This window comes from Charadrius vociferus, unplaced genomic scaffold, assembly GCF_000708025.1.
Source record: "Charadrius vociferus isolate BGI_N301 unplaced genomic scaffold, ASM70802v2 scaffold161, whole genome shotgun sequence".
Lineage (NCBI taxonomy): Eukaryota > Metazoa > Chordata > Aves > Charadriiformes > Charadriidae > Charadrius > Charadrius vociferus.
Genome location: NW_009646928.1, coordinates 6706823 through 6718485, shown reverse-complemented (window position 1 = coordinate 6718485; position 11663 = coordinate 6706823). Strand labels below are relative to the sequence as shown.

At 38.0% G+C, this 11663-nt stretch overlaps 1 protein-coding gene across 1 annotated transcript in view; it reads right to left on the bottom strand.

Moving 5' to 3' along the window:
• Positions 1–11663, bottom strand: part of DPP4 (dipeptidyl-peptidase 4) — a 34810-nt gene that overhangs the window by 13744 nt on the left and 9403 nt on the right. Inside the window, exons 10-18 of the mRNA XM_009894651.1 lie at positions 8047–8182; positions 7855–7899; positions 5124–5228; positions 4959–5026; positions 4713–4766; positions 4108–4232; positions 3088–3135; positions 2482–2580; positions 425–494 (exon numbers count right to left, since the gene is read on the bottom strand). Coding sequence (XP_009892953.1) covers positions 425–494; positions 2482–2580; positions 3088–3135; positions 4108–4232; positions 4713–4766; positions 4959–5026; positions 5124–5228; positions 7855–7899; positions 8047–8182 — 750 coding nt within the window. The remainder of the gene's footprint in view (positions 1–424; positions 495–2481; positions 2581–3087; positions 3136–4107; positions 4233–4712; positions 4767–4958; positions 5027–5123; positions 5229–7854; positions 7900–8046; positions 8183–11663) is intronic.

Sequence of the window (11663 nt, the reverse complement as noted above, 5' to 3'; positions counted from 1 at the left end):
CCTTGGGCAACCTGGTCTAGTGGGAGGTGTCCCTGCCTATGGCAGGGGAGCTGGAACTCGATCATCTTCAAGGTCCTTTCCAACCTAAACCATTCCATGATTCTATGAATGTTATCCCCAATGGCGTCTGAGACCAAACAAGGAGCTAAGGTAATGCTAACATCCTGGCTTTTAAGTGAGATGCAGAATGTATCTGCCTCGCTGCCACCAGCAAAATATGTGCTTGTTAAGCATTACATCATCTTATGGTACAGAAATCTATCACAAATTGGGATACACCTCGCTTTATTCATTCCCAGTTAAAACTACTTCAAGAAGTAATTAGAAAACATGCCAGTTTTGTGTTTCCCAATCTTACTAAGAGCATCTGAAGCAGATGAAAGTAATTATTAACACAACATTGCCATGTAACTTGAAGACTTACACATCAAGGAGCAGAGGGTACTTCTTTGATGAATCGAAATGGGGAGGCAGTATCATTTGATACCACAGGTCTAAAAGTGAAGAGAGTTTGACTTAGGTCAGTTCTCCAGTGAAATAATTTGACATGCATTGCAATTCATGCAAGAGCACATCTGAGTCACCCCCTAAAAATTAAAAAGTAATTTAATCTGACCTGTCCTAATATATACAGGTAGAAATTCCTAGCTAATCTATTTTTTTTTTTAATATTAAGTAAGTGGGGGACTCAACATGCTGCCTCGTAACATTATTCTACATTACAAGCTTGCGTGTAAAACTTGGTAAGTCTCTATAGCAGTAAATCTCACACTAGATCAAAAAATGTTTCTCTGCTCAAATTCCTCTCCCAGCACTAAAGAGAAATTTTAAATATTTTGAACCTGCCAGGTAGGCTTTGCACAACAGTTTGTAAAGCATCCCAGAAACATACCCAAATATCTATTATTTCTTGAGCAACATTCATTCCCATTCCATCCATGTTACTCTTTCCACCCAAGCTGACTGAGAGTTAGCTGAACATTTTAAACGCGCACCATGCAAGTTTTGTGAATTGATTGGCTAAACTGTTCACTCATGAATTTTAAAAGACCTGATGCTGCAAAGGAAGCATGAAGCAAAGCTGATGGACCGCGCTGCAGTAATAGCCAGAGTGCAAGTCTTACAGAAATTTCTCCAGATATGAATATACAAAACATGTAAATGCAGGAAAATTAACAATTTAAGTTGAACACATGAAAATAAGAACTTTAATGTTTTGTGTACTCTATAGTCACGGGAGCAGATTTCTTCTTTGATAACATACATGGATTTTGTGAGCAGACTCGTAACTTGAAGTAGGACCACATAAATGGATTTATTTCTCCTATTTGTGACATGAAAAATAGATTCCCCTTACCCAAAAGCTTTTACCCCGAAGAGATGAAGGAGTAAGAACAAAGAGGAATAAAAAGATGAATATACAACTGATAGCACGAAGAACATCTTTAAACTTCCATCTTGCCTGGAAGATTTCATCTTTAGCCCTAGTAAAAATGTGACAGAAATAAAAGACAGAAAACACAAAGATAAAGAGAGTTATTATATAAACAAGGGAACAGTGGAAGGAGGCAGGCATCAAAAAGACCAGTTAACAATGACTGACAGAACTCAATACAGTTTGTAAAATATAATTCCATTAAGAACACTCATTGATTCTATCAAGAGGAAGTTTGCCATGAAGAGAAGAGCCAGCAGCAAAGGCTGGAGCAAGAAGAGTTTAGACAGGTACCAGCCCTGTCAATGCCGGTCTATCTGCTGTACCTCAGCCTAGGAACGCACCAAGAAAGCTTCTGTATCCAGACGGGGAAATTCAGAGCACCGCTAGCAAAGCATTAACTCATTTTCCAGCATTTTGTTCTAGTCTGTATTCAGAGCTTTATGTAGTCTTGGAGAGTGAATGTGCTTTTAAGAACGTGACTATTCAATCCAAATATTCCCCTACACAAAGTCAAAGGTGATCTGTCGAAATGTAGCCTAAATGATTTTGCAACCTTTTCCATTTAGATTCTGCATTTGCTTTTTGACAATAACTGAACTTCACTATCCCAACCTGCTAACACAAACCAAAGTGACTTGATCCTGTAAATTAAGACCTACTTGAATTTATAATTTAATTTAAATTCAACAACGCTTCTGAGCTGTGTGTCCCACCCCTCATTCCTCTTATATATTTAATGTAGTGTTAGGGACTTCTGTTTTTTCAGGTAATTACCAAGGAAAAAAGGAGTTAAGCCACTTCATCATGAAAATATCAAGATACCACACTAGGGAAAAAACATATTTCAGATAAGATATTTTGGGATTTCAGAAGAAAACAGAATGTTTGGAGATGTCAAACAAGATAATCTTGTTCTGCCTGCAAGTGCTGAACAACTGCAATAATCCCCACTACCCCCATCTTTTCTGTCATGCTTTTCAGCAGAAGACCTTGAAGGACTTGGTGAAAGAGTAGAGAAAGGTAAAACATGTTTTTGAACTTACTGTATCCAGCTACACTAATAGAGTCAATTTTTTTTGAAGGCATCTGAATATCTTTCAATGAATTTTCCAGTTCAGTGTTATTTTCCAAGTATCTGAGGACTAAACAGAGTTAGTAAGAGTCAAAGATTAAACACATTATTTTCAAACGCACTGCTCTTTAATTATGCACTACTTCAAAAATTCAATCTGAGATGATAGCAACCTACATTGCAGTCTTTGTTTACTGCAGTTTTTGTTTTTCCTCTCAGAGTCAATGTTTACGATATAATTTTCCTTCAGTAATTTAGTAACTAGAAAGCTGGTTTCCCCATTTTTCATCTAAATGCAATTTCAGAAAAAACTGAACAATTATCCAGTAAATAAGTCATACATTACTCACTGTTTTCTAGCACAATGTAAAATAATATTAAATAAACTATGAATAAATGTATGCCAAGCTATATAATTTATTCTTCTGGTTAACTGTACTAGAGTAATTATCTGAAATTAGATTTACCCTTTGTAACTGGAATTTTAATTATACTAAGCAACGAGAACAAAAATAAAATAAATTTACAGTTCAGTTTTCTGGCTCAGCACAAATTATGTTTTAAGGCAATCCCATACCTTGATCATCACTGCTTTTGTGCAGAGTAGACAGGGGCAGGCCAGGACCTGTTAACAGAGCACGAAACCTTCATGTGTGCATGCTGCCTCAAAACACAACCTTTGTAAAGTAATTGGAAGTGGATGAATCATAAAAGCTCAGAACTCATTTCCCTCCAGTCTGCACCAAGCTGGATTAAGTTAGTAGGGCCCAAACGCAAGCCACAGGATTACGTAAAATATTCAGACTGTCTCACAGGCGAACCACATGATTGTGGAGGTACTGAAGAACTAAACTTGCGTTCTTCAGCAAAGTCTACCCATCTGTTGTGGACCACGGTTTGGAAATCAGTAAGCCTTGTCAAGGAGGCCACAGCAGTCGTCTTCAAACAACCATTTTTACAGCCTTACAGAACAATTCCCTCTGCTGTCTGTCCTTCTTGCCCATAGATCAAGGAAGGTCTTGGCATCTTAAAAACCAACACACATTTCAATTTAAGGGAACTTTCAGAGCAGATTTTATTTTTCCCACCCTTTCAGAAATTTATCTATCTCTTGTATTATCCAGCACAAGCACGTACAGGTCAAAGAGAGACTACAGTCCCATGGCTTAATTTATGACTGTGTTCACTGGATTTTTTTTTATTTATTTTTGAACAGCACTATCTATCTTAATTTTATTCCCACACATAGAGCACTTCTCTTTACGCAGCCTGTTGCTCACCTTGTACCCACAGCCTCCAAATTCCTTCTACAGACAGAGCTCCCCATGCAACTCTTGAGGAGATGCACAGAGGACAGGAGTGTTTTGTACCTCTTTCAGGTCCACTGACAGAACTATCGAATTTTTTCCTTGTAACTTTGTCAAGGTGCTTTTGAGCCTAGGAAGGGAGTATGTTTTTCTGTTGCCAATGCATTTATCCCACGATATCAACACATATCATTGGTACGCAGTGCGTATCAAGATCTTGACGAAGTGAACTTCCCCACCCAACTAATCAGTGAGTCATGTTTATGTCAATTAATTCCAGATCTACTCACCACGACAATCTAGCTGATAGTACTGTGCGTCTTTGCTGAAGGACACAGAATAATACTGGCATCTTTCTGGATTCAGATCACAGCTAACACATTTAGTAGAATCTGGACTGCTTTCCAAGAGCACTCTGCAAAGTAGACGAGCTCCATTTCAGAGATGAGAGACCTTTTGTTGTTTTGTTTTTTTTTTTTTTTAAGCTATGCTAAACAAATGTATGCTTTTTAAATAAGATGACTGAATGAAATATGTTAAAATTCAGAAGTACAGTCGTTACTGATTTAAAAATTAGAGAAAACAGACTTTAAACTTATGAGTTAAATTAATACTGGAACTATAATCATAGCAAAAAAAAAAAAAGAGTTTTTTTGGGGGGGTTTGTTGCTCAAGGATTGGTTGTTTCTTTTCACAATTTCCCTTTATTAACTAAACTTACAGAAAAATATTTCAGTTATTTTTACAGCTGATACTCCTACACTGATTTTCATTAAATATCCTATATAGGAACCCACATTAGACTGCAAAATGAAAGATTAGGATGTCTGCAATTTCTTAAAGTTTATTTTTCTTTAACAAATATTTTATTCATACTGCAGAGAAAACTCCTTACTTATACAGATTTCTTCCTCCTGGCATTCCACGGTTTTCATTACTGATGTAGTATCTACAAAAGCAAAACATACTGGTTTTGGTAAAATATTTAAAGTACATTACAATATTTAAAGGTTTATCTTAGATGTTTAGATCAGATTTTTAATGTGTAACGTGACACCACCACCCTGTTCTCCCTCCCTGCTTGCTTAGACCCTTGTTACAAGTATAGGAGCGTATACAATAGCTTAATTACAATACTTACAAAAAGTTATTGGTTACAGCTTCTATGCTGATTACTTCCCATTTTCCTGTAGTAATAGGTACTGGAGCCTGGAGGGGTGGGAAAAGGCAAGGCAAAAAGTAGAATGTGAAGCTCCTCTATCACCAGGAGAAACACAAGTCGGCAGTCCTCCACCTCAGGACTTACCCGTGAGCCATTTACGTAGTGGATGTGCTTGTAACCTTCCTTATCGCTCAAGACTTTGTAGTAGGTAGCATTGTCGGGTGCAAAGTGAGGGACAGATGGCTGAAACTTGAACACCAGAGAAACGTCTATTAAAGCAAACAACAAAACTCCAAAACCAAAATGATAAATTTAGGTTTTGATATCTCTAAACAGGAGTTTCAATGCTTAAAACAAGGCATTGCTGAACGTACTGTGAAAATTTTTGCACGCTGACTTAGTAGGTAGAACCTGTAACCATTACCTTAAAAGTAAACACACTTAAAATATTTTCTTGCTCCTTAAGCAGTAGAATTTCCTGAGTATTAGCCCTTGTAATGATCGATGTCCCTTCCTATCCTCCTTGAATTTGAAGGCCTACAGGTGTTCCCAGTATCCTACCATTTTAGGAAACAATACGCGCATTTACTTTTAAGGTTATTGTTTTATTCTGTCCAATGCCAACAGTGTAAACATTGCAAATACAGGTTTTCCGTGATGTTATCATTTTAAAACATGTCTTTGTGAACAAATTCTTTGAACTCTTTTTTTTTTTTTTTGCTTGACAGTGAAAAATGTCCCCCTTTTATTCAAACAAGCTGCTTTCCAAGAGGAAATTTTGCTACTAAGTAGGTGATTACAGAATGCCAGAGAACCCAAAACTGGAATGATGTTTTCATGAAGGAACTATCCATTTATCAATTGTGAGTGACAGAAATGAATGGATTCCTTCTACTGACTGTCATTTGGATGTGCTCCACGCAGTAGAGAGAAAAGCGGAGGAATGAAATTGAGCCGAATGAAATAAAAGTCATTTCTGTGGAAAGCGTCTGAAACATCTAGATGTTACTTAGCCAACTGACACAATGCAATTACCTCTGAGATGTTATACCCATTTTTGAAACGGGAATTGAAACAGAAAGATGAAGTGACTCACCTCTGGTCAGTCAGTAAGCAATGACAGAACTTGAGTCTTCCTAACCCACGTGCTCCAGACAATCTCTCCTTCCCTAGCAATATTTTTGCAAAAAAATAACCTGGCAAATATTTTACTAGCATCTCCCTTATTGCAGTCTTGCCTTTTCAAAGTGTGACTTCCCTTCAACTCAACTGGCAAGCTCTAACTTAGCTCATGACCTGGAAGCCTTATGCAGTAACACAGGCTGTTCTGAGCATTCTTAGATTAAGTATAATTTCATCTCTATTTTTGAAAAAAGAAAACACCACTATAGATATATACAAAGAGAGAACTATATGTCTATATTTTACATGCATATATATAATTTACTTATGTTTGTATGTACACTTATGAATTGTATATATACGCCTCATACATATATAAAAATATCCCTTATCAGTCAAGTGTCGTTTTATTATCCCTAAGCAGATAAGAAAGGAATAAATATACCTTTCCTATCCCCTCTTCAATCCTCCCTACTTTCCACTCCCTTCTCAAATCCAAGAATCATACAGGGAGATTATCTTTTTCTTCCAACAGCTCCCAAGATGTGGGTTGTCTCTTTAAAAGAAACAAAAAAACCAACAACCTAGTTTAATGGCACAGACTCGCATTTTGCCCTCTCATTTTGCACAACTGTTTACAAAGTCTGCAGCTTGATCATCACATTGTCTAATTGTGAAGCCTTTGCTGCAGAGAAGCAAAATGTGTCAGCGTTAAGGCCTTCCTTTCCATATCAAATTTGACAGCAGGTGGGTTGATCTCTCATCTTCATACTGCGGATGATTTCATCCCTGCTGTTGCCTCCCTCTTTGCATTTCTTTAAACTTTCATTTTTGACTTCAAAAGTGAATTAGTGACTAAAGCATAATCAGTGTGTGGAAAAATGCGGGAGTGGAAAGTGTACTCTGTGTTCTCATCAAAAACTCTGAAACTCATTTCTCCCTCCAAGTCTGAACTTTTGCATCTCTGCTTCACTTCCCCCAGATCTTCTGTGTAGTTCATTAGGTGCCTACTCTCTACCATGTACAAAAGGACTGAGAGGCAGCTTGGAAAGCATCATCCAGACAGTAGCGATTGGTATGGCAGGAGCGTATGAAAATTTTAATCTGGTCAGTTATATGCATCTTGTCCCTAGTGCTCTCCAATGGATATTTTGGGTAGGGGGAAAATAAATAAAAACAAAACCCAAGGAGAACCTGGAATGGTTTGCTGCAACCTGAAACACTAAAAGTGACTTTTGTACTCCATGCCCTTCCTTCAATACAATTCAAAGGTTATAGGATACACTTAATACATTTTATCCCCTAGATCATTCTGGATGTGGCAGGAAGACTGGAGAGCTGCCAAACCAGCATAGCTGACAACTCCCCCAGAACAAAGGGAATTCTGAATCCTGGCTCCCGCACTCCCCCACCTACCACTACCAAAGCGGTAGGTCAGAATTAAAAAGGAGTCTGGAAGGAGCACTCTGCTTTTTGGCAAGCTGGACACGATGCAGTTACAGCTCCAGCCCGTGCAGCACTGTCAGCCCTGCCTGGAAGTTCAGAACCCCATACCCACAAAAGCTTAAAATTGGGAGTGGGCCGGCATGGCGGCTCCGTTTGAAACCGCTTTTTCCTATACGTGTGTATTGCAACAAGTGAATGGATCAGACCTGGACACAAGAGGCGCTGCAACCAGCGTGAGGCTCATATGAAATTTTCTTAATTATCAGTGTTATTTAGCATGTGGCAGTTTTAGAAACTGAATACTCACTCTGCCAATCCAGCCAGTTTTACTTTCTTCTGTAACTTGTTTTTCCTAAGAAAGAAAAAACAAACAATCCCACAACAGTTATGTTTATTCAACATCAGGCCATGTTTCTACGAAGATAAACACACAGAGATATTCTACTCCTTTCCAGTCCCATTTACCAAGGATTGCAACTTCCCATTTCATTTTTCTTACCTGCGGACACGCCCAATTTCCAAGAGTGCTGCTGAAGTCACAGACTGTGAGGACTGAAAAATTCTGAATTCTTTTGAGCCATTGCAGACTGATCCTTTCATCTGTCACCCATGTTACAACACTCAAATAATGATCCCTGAAAAAAGCAATAGCATTAGACATTTAAAATCCTCTCTGTAATAGCATACCATACAATAGCATTCAGCAATTCACTGAATGAGACTCATCTGGCTATTTTCATTTCAATCTACTCTTCAACAATAAACAATGATGCAAACCTATTTGCACCATTTTTTTGCCAATTGTGTTTGCTGCTAGTAGATGCCTTGGTTATTTTCATTGATACAATAAAGCATTAGATAGTTTGTACATACCCGCTCCCAGAAAGACTGCAATTAAATTCTAACAGGCAGATCACTATTCCCTAATGCATAAAATAATAGCTACTCCAGACTGTTCATAAATCTTGTACTATGTGCATCTAGAGGAAATTATTCTGAATATCAAGCTGTATGGACCTTAGATTTTAGAATGTTATCCTTAGCTGCAGGAAGTTCGTTGCTTGTAAGCATATTGTTGTTCAAGTTAGTATTCATTTCCATTAGTTAGAATGGAGGGAGAGACTGTACCAAGAACAGGAATTACTATTTGAATATTTTACTTTCATCTTCAGAATACCAACTAGCTGACAGGAAGAATTGGAGTATCTGAAAAAAATACCATTTTCATGAATATTCCTGTATATTAATTTTAAAAAGGCACCACATAAAATTTAGTAGTTTTGTTTACCATTACGATCTGTTAGATGTACTCGTCTCTTCTTATTTTAGATTTCTCCTATCTCCTAGAAGCCTTATGAACTAAAATAAAACAAACCTCCCCTCCAAGGCAAGTATACATTTTTAACCGGAATTTGCACATTTGACTTAGTTCCAAGTTCATGTTCCCTTTTCCCCCAAAGTTAGTTAACAAAAACGTGTGGGAAGTTTTGTGTTGAGAGTGAAAATCTTCGTGATCATTTGGGGGGTGGGGTGGGGGGAGAAAAAGAAAAAACTACAATTAGTGTGGATGGATTAAAAATATACGCCAACTGGTTACCGACCACTTTCAGGTTTATTTCTAGACCGCAGTTCAGAAATCATGTTCAAAAAAAGGTCTATTTTCACATTCATATTTGACTGGGAAGTTGGTAGGTCATTTAATTGCTATTGTCACTGGCTTCAAACAGTGTATTTCAGACCAATAATATTATAAAAGCACTCTGCAGGAGCTTGCTTGGGGGAAAAAAAAAAAAAAAAGTCACAAAAAAAAAAAGAACTGCTGTTCTTCATTTACTTATAATAGCGGTTTCCCTTGTCTTGTAAAAGGGGAATTAGCCCCACAATTTTAGTTCCTTCAAAGTGAGAGAAGTTAACAATTCTGGAAACTATAAATCATCCATCAGACAAGATGGACAGTGCAAGGAAAAAAAACCCAACAGAACAATCTTATTTATTATGCTATTATTATAACATAGTAAATATTTTATGGTTATTATATAAAGACTAGGAATGCCCCTTCAGTTTTCAACAACCTATGAAATGTCAACTAAGCTGCAATTAACTCAAGTACAGAGTACGGTAATTCTGTATTGCCCTTCCTCATTTGCTGCTGAGAAAGGATATTCCTGCAACCACAGCCTGGAGGCCTCTACTCTAAAGACGACTTGTTTTTAGGACAGATCAATTCAGACAAGAAGTATCCACTGCCTTCACCCTCCTGTTAGCCAACAGGAGCCCCCTGTACCCATTATGCTAAAAGTGGTGTTTAAACGCTGTATGAATTTCACGCTGGTCATTCATGCAAAAAGTGTCAGGTTTCATCTACCATCTTATGTGGCAAAGCACTGCCATGCCAGATTTTGGCAGCTTTCCTTGACAAATAATAAAAGTTTCCCTCTGAAACAGAAGTGCACTCTGCCCCCTTCAAATGTCAGGGTGCAACGCCTGCACACCCAACGAGCTCTGGAGAGTGCTGCAACAGGCAACCAGGGCACTGCCCCTCAAAATCCCCAGCCAGGAGAGGGGGGTGAGGTATGCCACCAATTCAAACTTAGTTCTACACAGAATTTAGCTCCAAGGAAGTAAAAACAGATTCCCCCCCAAAAAATTAACCTTTCCTGTCATATAGTGGTATAAATATACCTACTGTGCGAATATTCACTCCTTTGTGCTTTCAGGAGCAAAACTACCCAACAGCAACATTGCACATCACTTGCCTTTTCCTGCTCATGTACTTTTTCTCTTGTGAAATTCCCCAAGACTTGTTCTGGCTGCCTCTACACCTGCAGGATGCACACGCTGAGGCTTAACCATTATTTGGATCAGCCGTTGGGAGAAAGAGTAAGTTTCAGTCCTTGCACTCATCCTTCAAGACTTGATTTATCTTTGGATTAATCCTGATTTACAGTGTTACATTCATTTTAAAATAATTTAAGTCCATATAACTCAGGCCTGCATTAGCCTGATGGGTACAAGGCTGGAAGGGAGATGATGGTTATTCCTCAACACAGCGGTGTTGTTCAACTTCATTAGGTGTTAACAAAAGGTAAAACATAACTCCAAGACAGTGGGGACCTTAACCAGAACTGACCAAAACATAAGGGCTTATAATTCTGAGGGACTGGAATTCTGGAGAAAAACAGTGCATAACAGCTATATAACATCTAGCTATCGCAGTGTTACTGTAGAGAAAGGATAAACAACAACATATTCCTAAAAACTTGCGCATCTGTTAGTTACACTGTGGTGAGGACTGAAACAGAATAGCACCGATATTCCAGTTGCAGATTTTTGGCCACCATGTACAAAATGCTGGTTTTATGCACTAGCTAACAGACCTCTTCCTCCCCCCCGAAGCTTATCAGCGTAACCTGTGCTTCCACATCCATCATGTTTGTAAGTGCCAACCTCTACAAAATTTCCACAATACTGTTAAAAAGAAAAAACAAAACCCAGGATGTGGGATACCAAATTCTGTGTGCATGCATTTTAAATCAATTTAGCTGCTCTTTACAAAATACATTTATATCATGTTGTGCATTTCCAGTGGCATTTTGAGAAATACAATTTTCCATTTACTGTGAGAGGTGCTGGTTTTCACCATGTTTCCAAAGAAAACAAACATTTTAAGTATAGATCTGAAGACAACCATGATACCTTGCCTTAGCAAGGAGTCTGCTTCCAATGAAATCAAATCTTCACTTACCATTAAGGTTTTGTTTTGTTTTTTTCCCCCCAGTGAATTGGAATACATATATTATAATTTGATTATACCAAAACTTGCTCATATTAAAGTTGTACTGTGAAATGACTTCACCATAGTTAGACTCCACTGAATGTGATGAGCCAAGAACTTGTCACATTCTGAATATAACATACATGGAATATGCCATCTATATATAATCACTAGGAGGATAATCTCTGTGCAGATTTTCTGTGGTAAATCTTGCTGCTACCAGAGCTGTACGATTGGGAAAAACTGCCATATACACTGAATATAAGGTGGTCACACATAAAAGCTCCTCCTCTCCCACCAAAAGAAACAAGCAAATATTTAACCAGAATTTCTTACCCTGA